At 39.8% G+C, this 18,255-nt stretch overlaps 1 protein-coding gene and 1 long non-coding RNA gene across 2 annotated transcripts; both read left to right on the forward strand.

Annotated features, from left to right (window-relative positions):
- The first annotated feature begins 724 nt into the window (after nucleotides 1-724).
- LOC149667058 (uncharacterized) lies at nucleotides 725-1,603 on the forward strand. Its single transcript, XM_089841680.1, has one exon. It carries the CDS (start codon nucleotides 725-727, stop codon nucleotides 1,601-1,603), a length of 879 nt encoding a protein of 292 aa, XP_089697806.1.
- Nucleotides 1,604-8,484: 6,881 nt separating this feature from the next.
- LOC149667059 (uncharacterized) lies at nucleotides 8,485-12,085 on the forward strand. The gene is made up of 3 exons (XR_016368295.1): nucleotides 8,485-8,637; nucleotides 8,721-8,812; nucleotides 11,757-12,085. It is a non-coding gene; the product is annotated as an uncharacterized LOC149667059 (long non-coding RNA).
- Nucleotides 12,086-18,255: the final 6,170 nt, after the last annotated feature.

Below are 18,255 nucleotides of genomic sequence, written 5' to 3' on the forward strand. Positions count from 1 at the left end.
GGGGGGAATTTGACCTGGTTCCGGGGGGAATTTGTCCTCGACATCCATCGGGGGAAATTGTCCGGGGGATTTTGTCGCCTACGTGAGGGATTATGTCCATATCTTCTCTGATGTGGCGGGGGGATTATCACCGGGGGATTATGTCCTACATTCAATAAAAAGCGTACAAATACAACATCAATATTACCTAAAATTTAGCAGTTGGTTGCGTCACTGACATTCATTAATGCCTTTCAATTTTACAGTATATTTATTCGTGTTAAATCAGGTTTGGTTAGGTCGAATTTTGAATACATTTAAATATAATTTAGAATGTGAAAAAATTAGTAAGGAATTATGGGAATGCATTTTTACTTCAATTTTTGGTAAGGTTTGTTGTGTTAAGATTATTTTTTATTTTTTAAGCATTATTTTTTATTTTTTAAGCATTCATAGATAAATTTCTTTTTGCGGCCAGTTTAATTTTTTATTACAACCATTGAGTAGAATCTAAAACAGTGCCTTCAAAAATCTTTCACTAATAAAAAAGAAAATTCAATAAACTCAATATTTCAAGAAAAAAATATATTTGTCGCATTGCGTTGTTTCATTGGCTTAAATCGGTCGTAAAAACTAGAGATCAAAGGTTCGAAAATGCATAGCTATATATTTGAGGTTCTTATGTCAAACCGGCAGTAGTATCTTACGATATCCTGAATGATAGAAGGTATTTTGTTAGTTAAGTATGGCTTTTACGTTAATGAAAAACCAAAAGCGTAACAATTGTTTAGTGTTCGAGGGCTTTACTTTCCGACGTGAGTCATCGCGCAATAATGTCGAGTACTGGAAGTGTACTTATTATGATAAAGGCAAATGCCGTGGACGAGTTAAATTGAAAGACGGGATTATTTCCTTTTCCAGAAGTCATAATCATGTCGCTGATGCTGCCGAAATTGAAGTAAAGAAGATTGTAAATCAAATGAAAGAACAAGCTGAGTCTACGCAAGAAAGCACTCAAAACATACTTAGCAACAACATAAAGTCCATTTCACCAGCAGTAAGCGGCCAACTTCCATCCGTGTCCTGTCTTAAACGAGTCATTCGTCGCACTCGTTATCAACGTTCCGGTGTTTTGCCAAGTCCAAAATCTCTGTTCGAATTGCAAATTCCCGAAGAGTACACAAAAACATTGGATGGGAAACAGTTTCTTCAATACGATAGCGGTCCATCGCAATCAAGAATGATCATTTTTGCCACTGAAGACAACTTGCGGGTGCTGGAAAATTCCATACATTGGTTCGCTGACGGAACATTCAAAGCAACGCCGCAATTATTCTACCAAATTTACACAATCTTGAAGTTCCACACGGTCATTCCCGCCGTGTTTGTCATCATGCGGGATAAAAAGCAACAGTCATATGAAAAGTTTCTCGTGGAACTGAAACGCTTAAAGCCTTTGATGAAGCCAGAAACAGTTATGACGGATTTCGAACAAGCTGCTATCAAGGCATTTGAAACAAATTTTCCTGATGCCACTCAGAAGGGTTTGTTTTTTTCATTTTTGCCAATGCGTTTGGAGAAAAATTCAACAAGTTCAAAGCGTGAGAGAGAAATACCAGAATGATGCGAACTTTGCTTTGGAAATTAGAAAGCTTTGTGCATTGGCCTACGTTCCCGAAAATATGGTTATTGAATGCTATTCGGAACTTATAAATTTGTCATTATACGTCGAAAATACGATTATTCTGGCCCCTATCTTGGAATATTTTCAGTCTACACTGAGAGAAAAAATCGTAGTTTTAACAGATATTATTCATATTAAATTTACGTAAACACTTGTCATGACGATTTCACTGCAAATCACCGTGTTTTATGCAGACCCACCTTTAGTTATTTCCACGTGACTAACAGTATTTAATGAATAACGTTTAAGACCTATACTTTTAGCACTAAGGCTTGTCGTTTCCGCAAAATAACCCTAGTATGTTCTACATGAGCATTGATTTTAAGAAAAAACATGCTAAGATGTGTCAATTTTACTTGTTATCGGTATTTTTACATGAAGTCTGTAAATAAGACTTTACTGAAAATACCTGTTTTTTAAAGGAATACTTCACGTTTTTACAACCGGACCAACATAAATTCGTTGAAAACGATTCATACATGTACTTTTAACACTAAGGCTTGTCGTTTCCGCAAAATAACCCTAGTATGTTCTACTTGAGAATTGATTTTAAGAAAACACATGCTAAGATGTGTTGATTTTACTTGTTATCGCTATTTTTACATGAAGTCTGTATTTAAGACTTTACTGAAAATACCTGTTTTTTAAAGGAATACTTCCCGTTTTTACAACCGGACCAACATAAATTCGTTAAAAACGATTCATACATGTACTTTTAACACTAAGGCTTGTCGTTTCCGCAAAATAACCCTAGTATGTTCTACATGAGGATTGATTTTAAGAAAACACATGCTAAGATGTGTTAATTTTACTTGTTATCGGTATTTTTACATGAAGTCTGTATTTAAGACTTTACTGAAAATACCTGTTATTTAAAGGAACACCTCCCGTTTTTACAACGGGACCAACTTAAACTCCTTAAAAACGATTCATGCTTGTCGTTTCCGCAAGAAAGAATGTCCCTTATATATTCATTTTAAGAGATATTTCAATGATTTGTGGAAAGTCTTTTCGACGGGCACACAAATAGTAGCGTGACACAAACCTTTTAAAGGGAGGGTGAAGTGGGAAATAAGTTATTTTTATCGATTATTCTACTAGTAATAATCTGCATAGTGAAACATCCAGGAAATACCTCTGAATAATTTTAAAAATAAAAATGGATTAAGATTTCATCAATAATTTTAAATAAGCCCCTCCGACCAATCGCGTAACGCTCTGCCTTTCAGTGAACAAAAGTAACGTGGCACGCTCTATTTCGAGCATTATTTAGCAGGAGATATGATAAATGTTGCGTGTAATGTAATAACCGTAGCACGCGACATTGAGCGCGTGACCTGGAAGTTTTTGTTCGCTATTTGCAGGATAGGCTCGAGGATAGGTCTTATAATTAGTAGAATCGATTAAAAATCACTTCATTTTCCTCTTCACCCTCCCTTTAAGGCCAGTGAAAGTCCCTGCTATTATTATTATTATTATTGTTGTTGAGGAGGGTACGCGCCCTTGCACCGATGCCAAAGGCATATTGTGCATCCTCGTATTCAGGCCTTGAATAGGCCCGTAGCTACAGCGTAGCGAAGAATTCGCTCCACCGTAATAGAGCAGACCCTTGAGGGCTCCACAGTGTGTGAATCAAAATGTTCTAGTCTAAGCGAGGCGAAGCAGTCGCACTCGCAAAGTACTTGAGCGGATGTTTCATCCTTCTCCCGGACGACCTGCAGAGAGGGTCGTCAGCAAAACCCATCAGATGGAGGTGTCTATTAAGCCGACAGTGTCCGGTCAGAAGGCCGATGGCCAGCCTAATATCCCATCTGCTGAGCGAAATTAGGTCTCTAGCGCGAGACCTGCAGGGACCATTGACCAACTGTTTTGTCTGTCTCTGGCCCTCCATGTTATGCCAGAGCTGGTTTTGTATGACAGTCAACCTGTCATGCAGACTCCGTTTGACGTGCCCGTAGGGGATGGGGACGGCCGGCTCCGGCCCCAAGAGCTTGGCCTCCGAGCCCCTTTTCGCAAAACTATCGGCTTGCTCATTGCCATAATACCCACTATGCCCTGGCACCCAATACAACAGAACCCTGTTGCAGGACGCCAGTCGCGCTAGCAGATCAAGGCAGCTGCGCACCAGTTGAGAGGTAATCTCACACTGGTTCAGCGCATTCAAGGCGGCCTGACTGTCAGAGTAAATTCTCACAGTCCGTCCGGTGTACCCTTTGTTAATACAGTAATCTGCGCAATAACAGATCGCGGCAATTTCCGCCTGGAACACACTAGCAAAGGTGCCCAGGTATGCAGAAAAGCCGACCCTTGTGGTTTGGCAGTAATAGTCGGCAGTAATCCCAGAGTCTTGGGACCCAACAGCCATTAATGTGGAGCCTGTAGGCCCCCATGATAGCCTCCTCCTTAATAAAAAGATGAAGAGGAAGCATGTCAAGGAGCACCTCCAGGGAAGCAGTTGGGGTTGATCTCATGGCCCCCGTAACACCGATGCAGGCAAGCCTTTGAAGCTTGCGCAGGGCAGCCTGCACCGTTTTAAGCCGGACCCTTGTCCACCAGACAAGTGCCCCGTAGGATAATATGGGTCTGATGATCCCAGTATAGAGCCAGTGTACAGCCTTGGGGTTAAGGCCCCAAGTCTGGCCGACAGAGCTCCTGGTCCTCCAGAAAAGCATTTTGGCCTTCTTGATGCACCGATCTAGATGAGGCTTCCATGTGAGTCTACAATCAAAAGTCACCCCCAAGTCTTTCACCTCGATGGACTTTGTCAGGACCTGGCCAAAGAAAGAGATATCATTGAACAGATCCTTAGTGTTCTTCCTCGTAAATGGAACAAGGACAGTTTTGTTAGGATTAACAGTGAGGTTGACCGCCTGACACCATTGCTCCACGTTAGAGAGAGCAGATCTCATAAGTGCGGTGACAGTATCCGGGAACTTCCCGGTAAAGACTATCGCCACATCGTCCGCATACCCGAAACAGTGACAGCCCCCAGAACCCCCGAGCCTCCCCAGGAGTTCGTCCACCACCAGGCACCACAACAGGGGGGAGAGCACTCCACCCTGAGGGAAGCCCCTACTGGTAGTGACCCCTAGAGAGTCCCCAAGAAGAGACGCCGTCACCTCTCGGTCGGTCAGCATGGACTTGATCCAGCGGCCAAGAGTGTCGCTGATGCCAAATCTCTTGACAGCTTCAGTAATAACCGAGCTAGAGACCTTATCAAAGGCCCCCTCGATATCGAGGAAAATGGCCAGTGAAAATTCCTGAAACTCGAATGCCCTATCCAGGCAATTCGTAAGGCCGTGAAGGGCCGTCGCAGTTGATTTACCTTTTTGGTAAGCAAATTGTGAAGAAGAGAGAGGAGTTACCGAAAGTACCTCGTCTCTAATGTACCTGTCCACCAGCTTCTCCAGGATTTTGAGGAAGAAGGAGGTCAGGCATATGGGCCTAAATGCCTTCGCCTCGAGATAGGAAACCTTCCCGGGCTTGGGAATAAAGATGACCCTAGATCGCTTCCAGTCACGAGGTATGTGACCGAGAGCAATGCAAAGTCTATAGATTTTGCATAACGGAGAGGCGATGTGGTGTAAGCCCTCCTGCAAAAGCCGAGGGAAGACCCCATCGGGTCCCGGAGACTTGTAGGGCTCAAAACAGTTGACAGCCCATCGAAGCTTGGGAATCGTAACAACCTGCCTGGCTACAAGCCAGTCCTCCCTCTTCGCCCTGTGCAGGACAGGGTATCGAGAGTCAGGGTTTGTTGGATTGATTGAAGTGGAGTCAGGAAAGTGGACCCCCAGCATATGCTTGAGAGTCTCAGCCCCAGACTTAGTGTACACACCCTCCTGCAACTTAATAGTATTAAGTCGGTGTGTGTTGTCGTGCGCTAGGATCTTCATGACCCTAGCCGTGGCAGGGACATTGGAGACTTGCTCACAGAAGGTCCGCCAAGAGTCCTTCTTAGCAGCTCTAATGGCCCTGTTGTAGGTATTAAGGGACTGCCTGTATCCAGTCCAGTCTCCCGTGGAGATCCCCCATCTCGCTAGTCCCACCCCCTGCCGTAGCCTCGGCTGCAGTGGTTTTGGTGGTTTCCGTGTGCTGTAGGAGTTTGAAGGAACCCTTGTCCACTCCAGTGAAGCCCACGTAGCCAGCATTCTTAATGGCTTCCAGCGAGCAGCCATCAATGGACAGTACCCAGTATCGCACTGCCCTGTCCACGTATGTCCGAATGCATTTCCAGTATTCGGTAGCAAAGCCATCGTTAAGGGCCTTGAGGCGCCGGAACAGCACCGCCGGCTCTTTAGTGATCTGGTCTCTGGTGCGGAACATTACCTTAAACGGCTTAGGGAGTTCGCTAGCTCTCATTACTGAGAGCACCGCATCCCCCACCACCGAGTAGGCTAAATTATCCTTCAGCCATTGACCAGTGAACGTATCCTCGCAGGAGTATACCAGGGCCCCGGCCGTCAGGCTAAAATTCGCAAGGCGCGGTAGATGGCTCCCCGAAGGTATCCCATCCAGCGCCCCTAGAATCGCCTTCTGGATTGGGCCCACGTCTTCCTCCGTTATGACCGCCTTCGGATAGCCTTTTTTAACAATGGCCATCTTCTCGGCGCTGGCGGCGTCTCTATAGGACTTAGCCTTTTTCGACGCCGCCTGCGAGGTACTGGGCGAGGGAGTCGAGTCCTCCGTTCTAGGCCTCTTCAACTGGGTGTCACGTGTCGCCGCACCCCCAGCGGGGGTGGAGACCGTTCCAGACCCCGATTTGGCCTTTTCCTTAGCGATCTGTCGTTTGAGACGACGTCGCGCGGTACGTTTCGAAGCCTTACCAGTCACACGCACCGATAAATCGGCACGAGTATCGCTGGATACAGGCCCTAGCGTAGTGGTATCAGTGTGGGTTCTGCACTGAGCAGACCCCTGCACCGTAGGTTTGGTAGTGTTAGAGTTTCCATAGAGAGGTTTCCATAACAATCCCACGAGTAAGTCCCTGCTAACATGGTTTACGATAACATCCCTCATTCCAAGAATCTATACAAAAGCTCTTGCTAGTTAGTCCTTCGCTTCTCAGGTGTGGGTTTTTTAGGGGAATATCTCCAAAACCACCATAGAAGCGAAATCCTCCAACGCAACTATAGAGGCGCTATTTCATCGTTACAAACCCCCCACTAGGGTTGAGCAAGGAGTGAAGCCTAAGAAATCAGCAGGTTGTGGTGAAACGTATTAAACAGAGAATTTGTAAAAAATAACAAAATAAAAAAGTAGCATCGGAACAAGTTGAACAACAAACAAAGTAAACAACAAAAATAAATCTCGAAAACGGGAACATTCACTTAACCATGATTTGACAATTTTAATTTTCTGTTCGTCTTACTTTTTCAAGAAATACCTATGACAAGTTAAAATTTATTTTTCTTTGACTGTCTCGCCAACACCGAAACAATCAATTTCTCTTTTATATGTTTTCTTTATTACATTTCGCGAAAATGGACGAATTAAATAGTTTTCTTCTTTTTATTTTGGGCGAAATTTGACGGAAAGAATTTTGCTCTTATCCGGCAACAACTTCGAATAGTTATGACTTTTGTTGTTGTTGTATAACGGGTATTAAAAGTTATTAAGGGTTCTACTTTTGGTATGATTGAAAGGGATTTGGGGTTATGTGTATTATTTAAAAGCTTGAGTTTTTTCAGTTTTCCATATGTCGGATCTAGGGTTCGAAAATTACGGTAATTTTGAAAATGGTAAATTACGCCGTAATTAACCGCGTAAATTACCGTTCATGGTAATTTACGAAAATTCAAAAATTAAATTATATTGATAATTTTTAAGCTAAATAATGAAAAATATCACTTGAACACAGCTATTCTTTTTATAGCATAGTATCTTACATTATTTAAACACCGAGTTTTGATGTTTGCAGCTCAAAATACTTTTGAACAGCAACACACACTTTCTTCTTCTTACCAATTTTGCGAATTATTGCTATTTCACGTTTTTAGAACAAAATTCTAGAGAAGGGCCGAAACCAGTTTAAACCGATACCGATATATCGGTTTAGTCAAATTTCGGTACCGATATTGGTATTGGCCCATCTCTAGAAATTTCTAACAACTACAGCTTTCCAAGTTTCCAGCTGAAGCAAACGAACTCGACAACAAGAATAGACGAGAAAATCAAATTTAATTTCCTTAATCAAATTTTTCCTCGCTTGCCGTTCGACCTTTTATGACTTACTCATGTCTCATGGGAAGTGTGCCTGCACGGGTAGAGCAAAATATGGAGCTTTTAGACCATTTTCCAAGTGAAGGAAATGAAAATTCGGTGGTAAATTACCATCGTGGTAATTTACGCTGGTAAATTACCACGGTAATGACCAGGGTAATTACCGTTTTCGTAATTTACCCGAGAAAATTGTATATTACAGTTACCCTGGTAATTTACCGATTTAGAACCCTAGTCGGATCCTTCTAGCTTTGTATTTCTAAATAGTGGTAAAATATTGATTGTCTTAAAGTTTTTAATGTGGGAAAAAACTATATCCGAACCTTCAGCCATCTGAAAAAAAAACACCTTATCGATTGTTTTTAAGGCTTGGCCAATACAAGTCTTTTTTTATATAATTCCAGTATAAGTTTTGACCTCCTACTAAGCTATACCTCTAACGCATTGGTAAATTCCTCTTTTTGGAGAGTTAAGGGGGGGGGGGGTTTGGTGTAGAAAGCTGGGTGTGGAATCACGTGGGAATGCTTTTCTGTATAAGCAAAGAGAAGCTGCCCAGGGCCAGTGCACAATCAAAGACAATCTTGCAGAAGGGTAAAGAGGAACTAGCCTAGTTTAGCAGTGTTCCGCGATCGGTCGTCACCCGCCGCAGTCCTTGAGACCTTGACTTACAAGTTCTGGAAGTTCTGGTTAGTCAAGAACAAACTGGGAAGTTTTATGAAGGAACCTGGTTGGAAACGTCTATAATTATCCAAAAGGTACCTGCATCCGAAAAATAATTATATCCAGAAATGTGATTTTAATATAAATATACCGGTATAAAATTTATTAAATATTCCAGTGTGCTCATATGGTATATTCTTCACGGTGGAATTTTTCCTTCGAGTCAACTTTATTTTCACCTAACTTCAATTCGCTTCAACGGATAGAAAGGTATGTCAGCACTTTAATTACAGCTCTTAAGTTAAATCAAAAATGTTCATAACCCCCGACAAAAGGAAATATTGTAGAAAAATTAATATGTTAATCTCGTGTTTGGGGAAAATCGGAAATTTTGAAAAGTGGGATGTAGTATCAAATCTAGATTAAAGGGGTGAATTTCTCTCCAATAATTCCCCTACATATTTATAAAAGTTATCGAGTAAGTTAATTTCCCTTTGTGTTCGGCGGACTATTTTCGAGGGGCTAGTCATTCGCCAAAATTTTGTACACCTGATTACTGATTTCTGAATTTTTATATGAATTCCTATGATTACTGGACGAATTCCTTGATTTCTGTGATTACGATTATTTTCGGTGATTTCCATAATCATTACACTGATTTCCCGTTATTGCCGCGGATTACTTGTGATTTCCGTTTGAATTCCAATGAATTCCGGTGATTATTTGGTGAATGCCGTGATTACCACTGGATTCCTCGTGAATTTCGATGAATACAGTGATTATTTCTATTTCAACTGATTATGATTTTTATTTTGGATTATCGAATTCCTCAATTGATTATGCGCGATTATTTCACGAAAGGCGTGATTACCGAGGTGATTACAAAAGATTACTAGTAAATCATGTGATTATTTCTAATTTTCTCAAGATTTCACGTGATTTCCAGTGATTATCGGAGATTTCTGATTACCTTTGATTACCCGCAGAAATGATTTTGATTACTGATGATTTTCAAAGAATTCTAGAAATCAAGTAATCGATTTCTGCGGTTTTGTACACCTGATTATTCAAGTGACTAACCCCTCGACTATTTTAAGGTGGGTTTAAGCGAGGGGACGGACATAAAAAGTGTACCAGTCCACCGGATTTTTGTAATGAATATTATTATCCAATAATTCCCCTACATAATTGTAAAAGTTATCGAGTAAGTTAATGGGGCCAATAGGGTGAAGTACGTATCTCGTAGGATTTCGCGAGGCGTCGAGTTAAGGCTTTTTTCCCGCCATTTCATGATTGCGTTTTTGGCGGGAAATCGCGGATTTTATTCTAATATGGGTTAAAGACCGACGACCTTCTTCCAGCAAAAAAGGGGCATCGAGAGTTGGAGACTAACAATGGGGCGACCTTGACGATTTTCTAGGAAAAGTTGGAATCGTTCTTGCCCAGGTGTCGGACATATGGCATTTTTGTGTTCGGAATTTTGAAAGAAATATAATGTAGGAGGGATTTTCATTTGTCAATTCTGCATTCTATAGGACGTATCTAAAGATTTTGGAATTTCGATGAAAATGTATGGGATTTTGGCTAGTGCCCGACCCCTCGGTTCTCGCTAACCGTTTCCCCTGCGGGAGTCGAAAATTTACGAATGGAAAGTTTTCCACACACACAGGGGAATTACGGGCTGGTCACACTTTCTATAAATTCTGCTTAGAGAGAGGTGCTTGGCCTCTCGAACCAACCCGCTATTCAGCTTCGATAGGGATTATAATAGTGGAAAACTACCCTTTTTTTAGATTTTAGAGAGATAAACAGATTTTTTCTTTACGTTAGTTTTTGGGTTTTTTTTAGGTTTTAATTTTTTAAATTCTAGGTGTGCATTTTCAGTTTTGGAATATTAAATTATGTTTAAGTTATTTTACATGTGGTAGCCTATGTAAGAAAATTTCCCTCGGAAAGTTGCCTCTCTCTGATTGGATGAATTCAAATATTGGGCCGCCAAGTGCTTTTTTACGAGAAAGGGTTGACTTGCACTAGCTAAAGCTAGAGATACGTACTTTCCCCTATTTTCTTCTGAAATCACTTTATTTTCCTTTTCACCCTCCCTTTAACGGAATTGGCAAATGAGATCATGCCATTGCCCCCTATATCTATCAAGGCCTGTGCATTGCGATATTTCTCCTTCTTAAAAGTGACATTTTAGATCGCCACTTTTTCTAACGAGAGGCGCCGTTTCTCAAACTTTTTTGGGCGCTAATTCTCCGAAATGACGTCACTTCTCAAATTTCGCCAATCCTGTTAAAGCGGGCAGGCTCTATAGAGGAATTCATTCATTGACTGTCGCATCTGTGACGTTTAGTCACCTTTCAAACTACATTATTCTATAGGGAGCTAAATACTGGCTAAGGGGAAGAGATAGTCTGACGTCACGCAGCCCCTCTCTGGTTGGCATTTTTGCGCGTAGAATACTGTTTCCAACCGTTAGGGGGGATGAAATTCCAGTAAGAGATAGAAGGGTGTGACGTTTCAGGGTCATAACTGTTAGCTCCCTATTGAAAATAAAGTCGATGTTCCGGTAAGTCTCATAAAAGGCTTTGGACTTCTAAGTTCCCTTTATCAAATAAAGGCAACTTGTTTCATTCTCCCTTTAAGAAATTTAAAAAAATCCAAAATCAATTTGGTATAGGAAGCTAAACGTTGGGCAAGGGGGGAATGCTAGTACGACGTCACTGAGTCCCCTCTCTGGTTGGAATACTGCTCGTGGAATACATTTTCTAACCAGTGGGTGGAGTCAAACGCCAGTGAGAGATAGAAGGGTGTGAGTAGTGTCGGTAGAGAGGGGAGTAGACTGTGTATCCCTCCCTCTAGGCGCGCTTTTGTAAGAGGGGATACTGTACGCTCCTGGTAGGGGGGATGACACTGAGCTAAGAGATAGAAGGGTATGACGTTTGCATACGTAGAACTGACATTACTCTATAGGTTTTGGATTTTTAGTAAAACCATGGGATTTGTAGGAATGCCCGACCCCTCGGGTTTAACTTACCGGTACGTTAGAGGCAAAAAGAAGACTGGGTTCGATTTCTTATTTAAAAAAAGCCCTATTCATTAGCAAAAATTTACTAGCAAAATATTTATTTAGGATTTTATTTTAAACTTACTAGGGAAGTATTTAGTGACGTGGTCGATGAGAAATTATAGGATTTATATTAATTTTCAGATGTGGTTCACGTGTCCCATGAAAACTTGCTCCAATTTTACCACTAATCAATTCCAATCGTACTTTAAACATTGCTCATATCATAAACATCTACCCTCAGTGAAATATTATTGTAGCTTACCATCATGTGAAAAAGTTTTTTATAAATTTGACACTTTTAAAACACACACGTACCGCTACCACAAGTCACTATGAAATTCCAATAACACCTCGAATAACGATTCTAATATTTTGAATAAAACTCCACCCAATCATCCGGGATACAACTGCAATATTTGCAATTACCATTGCAGGCTCTTAAAAGACCTTTCCCTCCATTTCAAAGTACATGATCGGGATAAGGGACAAATGTATTCGTGTCCTGTAGTTGGGTGCATGCTTCGAAGGTATGCAAATCTAACTTCACTTAGATGTCACTTTAATCGAATGCATAAAATAGAGTATAAAGCAAAGCGTGAAACACTAACTGAAGTTGATGGTTTTTCTGCCCAAGATAGGCTCGATACGATATTTATTGCATGGGTTATATGCATGCATTGAATAACTTATTAGATAGACTTCATAACATTTTTAAATTATTTGGATGTTTGTTATCATTGACTGTTATTAAAAGGGTTTGTGAGCCTGTGTGGATAGTGCTTGTCATCCTCATAGAGCTAAGTGGAGCCGGGGAGGGGTTTAAAAGAAGACAAAGTCTGTTACCGCCTTTAATGCTTTAAAACCGTTAATGGCATGTTTTTAATCTGTTCACATTAGAATTATGTTGATGATGTCTAGCCTTTACTCAAGATGACATTATTTATAACCAGCATGCCAGCACCCAATCAGTCCCGATACGCTCTCACACCCAAAAATTCGGCAATTTATTTTCCACGTGTATTAAACTTTACATATTTCTGACTGTCAAGAGTTCATTGCTCTTTTCTGTTGCATGATTGCAATTTACATCCTCCGAAGTCTTCATGACCACATACCTATTTTAAATATAACTTAACTATTCTATTGTCATTCATTAGACCTTTTTCAGATTTGCCCTATTCATATTAAGAGAAACAAAGGGGTGATTATACCAATTGCATTTGATGCATACTGAAATGCTTACTTTTCAAGTAACTGTTCATAGGGAAGGTGTAAATATGGTTACTGGTTATGTTTTATAAGTTATGTCGATTTGCAGTTCAAAAGCGCTAAGCGGGTGATCCGCGACTTCCAGTGTTAGTTGCGAGGCGCAAATGGCTTGACACTAAGTGTCTGGATAAGCTTGTTCGTCAGCAGTTGGAAGATATACCTCGTCTGAGAGAGGAAAGGATAAATATTGATTAAAGGGTAAGGGTGTATCTCGCTCATCAACACACCATTCCATGAGAATATGATAAGTGCGAAATTGTTAGTGCCACAAGAGCATGAACGAATCATGGAGTTGCTCTTGCGATTTTGGTCATGCTAAGCTCAAATAAGGCTTTTACCATTCAGTTACCACGGGCGATCAGCCCTCTCACTTTTTTTACTGCAGTGACTTCTATACTGCAATCGACAGTTGCCACACAATCTGAACAAGTAATAAATCATAAAAGAAATAAATTAAATGGTGTGTTTTTTTTAAATCGGATTTTTAAAGGGGAAAATTAAAGAGTTTAGTTGAATACTTCATAAATTAATTAATCCTTCATAAATTACACTCACCACTTTACTCGACGCGTTGATCAACGTCTGGAGGTTGATAAAAAGGGTTGAAATGTCGTCTGCTGTAAGTGCGTTCAGCACATAGCGTTACCGAAGCAACCATTAAAACCGGTGTTTAACCGGTAACTCATTTGTCAGTTTATGAAAAAACATTTTGAATTTGGTGTATAAATGTGATAGTTTACATCTGAGTCTGCGCGGAATTTGCACCAATCACTGAGCCAAGGCATGGAACGTCATCAATAGACGTAGCCAATTAAAAGGCCAAGGGCTGACGGTCCAACCAGCGAGCCAAGGGCAGAAGGAGGAGCTTAACTTTTCTGCAGAATACGGCCGCTGGATTTAGACTCACCCAGTGAGTCAGGCCTCCTTGTACAACAGAGTTTACAGACTAGGAGGATTCATACCATTTACACAAGGAGGCCGGATTTAGACTCACCCAGTGAGTCAGGCCTCCTTGTGTAACACCCGAATCCTGGCATCCCTGTGAATATGGTATGAATCATTCTAGCCTAGTCTGTAACCTATGTATACTGTCCTGTTTTAAAGTCAATAAGCATTTACTTTTACTGTAAAAATGTAATGTATTTTTATTTTTTAATAGTCCAAATTAATTTATTTTTCAAGGCGTACGACCCTGACTTTAACCAAAATGTGGATTTAAATAACCTGTCAAAAATTGAAGATAAAATGCTAATTAAAGACTTTAGAAAAAGCAACATGGTTTGAAACCGTCTTTAATTTTTAGACGTTATACTGCATGCTTCTAATTAATTTTTGCCTAGGAACTAGATTGTACACCTCCAGCTGCTAAAATGATGAAAACAATAGAAATAGATTCAATCACCATTGATGTTATTGAAATAGTGGTAAGAATTTTCTCTTTTTATACATACTTTTCACTAACGGGTTTTTTGCCAATCCCAAAGTGTTGGTGAGTCAATAAAGCAATCTCAGACACCTTAGTGTGAAGTCACCCATGCTATTTGCCCATAGAACCTAAGCGGTATCAAACATGGCCGCCCACTGGCAAAGCTGGTCTCATGACGTTTTACCTAGGCACTAGCGTCACAACTGAGATAGCTCTATAGACTGCAGCGAGAAAGGCTATAGTAGTTTTGGGTGCACTGAAGTTAAAGCTGAGAGGGGGGGACCGCGTTAGTGACATTCATCGTATAGTCTCCTTAATTGAAAAATTTAATAAAATAGGAAGAAAATAAAACTTTACAATCAACGGTGGGTAATTCAAGTACCGAAAATAAAGAAACATGGTAAATATTAAAACAATTAGTAATGATGTTGTCTCCAGTCAATTTTGTCCCAAATTAAAAAGGAAAACCTTTTCAAACACCTTGCGTAAATCGTTTCAGTGTTATGAATGCTGAAAGGTATAACCTTGAGGAAACCACAAAAATAAGCAGAGCGACATTTTCCTTGCAATACAAGCTTCCCGAATTTCCAATGGTTTTAATTGAAAAAGAAAAATATGTGGCTTCAACTGAACAAGAGAAGAAGCGAACTAACAGGGAAATAGTCAACATTTTATACCATGATTTGATTAACACGTTTAATTCAGTGTAAGTACATTTCTACTAAATGTTTATCCTTTGCCTGGTATGAGGCTTGATCTAGCTTACTAGGGACAATTCACTTGGCTCTACGGTGGGTCAATCTGAATCGGTATTTAACGAATCTAAACAAATAAACGTGATTTAATCAATACTCAGTGGAAGTAAGGTGAGGATGTGTCGTTAAACATGGAAGTGATGTGCCCCTCGATTGACGAAATCTGTGTACACGCTGTACCACTTTATTAAAGAGATAACGCATAATATTTAAAAACCCTTCGCTTGACAGCGCCGAAGTGACTGCGTGAAGTCCACTATCAGTGAGTCTGAGAGCGATTAGCCCCTTGAGGTTACTATAGAAAATCAGTTGATAATATCCCACGAGTTAGTTTCAAGCTTTATAATGTACACCGATTAACCTGAAGTGATCATCCTCTCATAGTTTTGCAATAGTAACATAACAAACAATAACCTTGTTCTTGATTTTATCATAAGTGTATATGTTATGTTGCATAAGTATGACACTTCCTATACTTCGTAATGCTAGAGACTTACTGGGAGCTAGTTCGAGAACGAAGCGAGAATTGATTTAACTCGGTTTTGCAGTCCATCTTCCTATTTAGTCCGTACTAACCCTTTGACAGCACCTCACCAGGTGTCGCTTAACGATAATCTATGACCTACGTCACTTCATGACAAGGTCTACCAGTTACAAATTTACGGAACCTATCTTATGATTTTATGTAAAAATATTCTAAAATTGTATTACACATGTTTAGATATCCACCATCTCACGCCCATGTGTCAGGAAAACTGATTAATGCATTTCCTTATCTTGGAGACTCGGTGAGAAATATTTTTATTGCAACTTTCTATATGAACTCCTGATCTCGCATAAATAGAAATAGAAATAATCGTCCTACACTAATTTATTTGACAAAGTAACTACATTTAAAAAAAAAATAAATAAAAGTTATTGGGTTTCCTTTAATCATAGTACAAACGGCTGAAACTTTGAACAAAATGACAGCCCCTTCACCCAAATAATATATTTGCAGGATATTTGCTTCTCGGGGAGCGGTTTTCATAATGGGACCACGAACTGTTGAATCAAGTTTGATTTAATTTTTACTCTTGGTTTTAAGCCATATGTAACCGGCGTTCTCCTAGACCAAAATTAAACCTAATTATGGTGCTCTGGTAAATATGAACCATTAGTAGTCTCCACAAGGTTAACTTAAAATCCACAGCTCCATTTTCACGAGAGCATGATCAGTGCAATTACCTATGTCCATTGTGAGTGCAGGTCAGATTTGGCTTTAAAATCAAGAGTTGAATAAATTCCAGATTTTCATTATTCTATATCAAATGAAATTAACTTGCTTCAAAACTTCATACTCCCTTCATATATAAAACTACAGTAGGTCAACATTACCAGAAATAATATTGAATTTTTTCTCTAGGAATTGTGGAGTTTGTTGTGAGAAACAAATTCAAAAACAGTAGGAAGGAAATGAAAGGAAACAAAGCTATTGAAATTGCCAAAAAAAAAATATGGACGAACAAAGTTTCAAATCGAGGCTAAAAAGAGTCAGCTTGAGAAAGAAAGAGTCTTAGCCAAAGATTTTAATCCACATCTTGAGAATGAGCTGGGAAAAAGCAATAATACAACTCGTACTAGTACTAGTAACGAGTCCTTAAGTGCAATCAACACAGATCAGAATTCTTTGGAAGAGCCAATTATTGATGAAGATTATGTTGAATCTCAAAAGCAATGTTCTTCTACAGAGGGCATCCTTAAGGAAAAAAGCCCGGAATTGAAAAGGCAAACTTATTCCAAGAATTACAAACAACTTGATAAAAGACGTTTAACTCGTTTCAAAGTATGGAAATAGTTTCGATGGGTAGATTTTCAATCAGCTGTAACTCTCATAATCATATTTTATATTAACTTTCTTATATTGAAGTAATATCACAGATTTATGCCACTTATTGAGGACTTGCTTAGCTAAATTTACTTAGAAAAAAATGCATATGACAGTGAAAAAGCTGATTGAGTATAGGCCTACTTGTTTTAATTTAAAAATGTGAAGTTTGAAACTTTTTGCCAAAATTCAAAGGTAAAGGAATCTTTTGAGGATAAAAAAAAGTATTGAACATCATATCAAACAGATGAAGGAGGAGCTGAACAAGACAGTTGTAGATTACCGTCTCATAAATTCAAAAATGACAAGAACTTTTCAAGGTCGTGCTTCTAAAATTCAACTGGGTGTATCCATTACTGATATAACAGAAGAATATCCTGCGTTATGCGAAGTGAAACAAGTAAATAGATTGTTTTAAAAGAAAATTAATGTGAAATTATAAAATCTCTTCTCGCGTGAAATGATTTCCATAATTTATATAACTTTCATAGGATCATGAGTACCTGCGCACCCTAGTTATTAGAGATTTTAATATTTATAAATTTATTTTCAGTTTGTTATGGAATTCCAGCGAATTAAAAACATAGATATTCAAAAACAATTGTTGCAGTCATTTGAGAAATATAACGACAAAATTTGGACTCTTGCACCTACAGCAGCAAAGAAGTTAAAAAACGACATTTTGGAGGAAATTGGGGATGCCAAGACTTCCTCGAGGACTGGAAAAACAGTCATCGACTTTGGGAACCTAACTTGTAATATTGAAGGACTAACCCTTAAACTAGTAGAAGTATCAGAAGATCAATTTCCACCGTCGCCCCAAATGATCTCTAATGTCAATGAATCGGTTGAATCAACCTCTCTCTCTCATATAAGCAGAAGAGAGAGTGGAAAGAACTCTTTCTCAGATTACCCGGAACTCTTTTGTGATAAGTTAGGACGAACTAGTTTGGTTTTGCATGAAATACATACCGGTAATGTTAAGCCTATCCATAAAAGACCCTACCGTGTGAGCGAAGATAAGAAATAAATTATCGAGCGAAGCATCTATGATATGCTGAAGGATGGCATCATTAAGCCATCGACATCACCATGGGCTTCTCCAGTAGTTATCATTGAACAAGACGATGGATCTGTAACCGGATTCTGTACAGATGTTCGAGAACTCAATTCTATCACAGCCAAGGACCCCTATCCGATTCCGCGAATCGATGAAACGCTAAGCAAATTGGGAAGACCCAAGTACATAACAGCCTTGGACTTGAAATCTGGATACTGGCAAGTCGAGATGGAACCAGGAAGCGCGCCCAAGACTACCTTCAT

The sequence above is a fragment of the Phalangium opilio genome, unplaced genomic scaffold (assembly GCF_054372755.1).
Source record: "Phalangium opilio isolate 3A_F unplaced genomic scaffold, DU_Popi_V2 ptg000060l_1, whole genome shotgun sequence".
In the NCBI taxonomy this organism is placed as follows: domain Eukaryota; kingdom Metazoa; phylum Arthropoda; class Arachnida; order Opiliones; family Phalangiidae; genus Phalangium; species Phalangium opilio.

Bases quoted from the DNA above. Each gene is read 5' to 3' on its own strand.
- LOC149667058 (XM_089841680.1), top strand. From the start codon at position 725: ATGGCTTTTACGTTAATGAAAAACCAAAAGCGTAACAATTGTTTAGTG.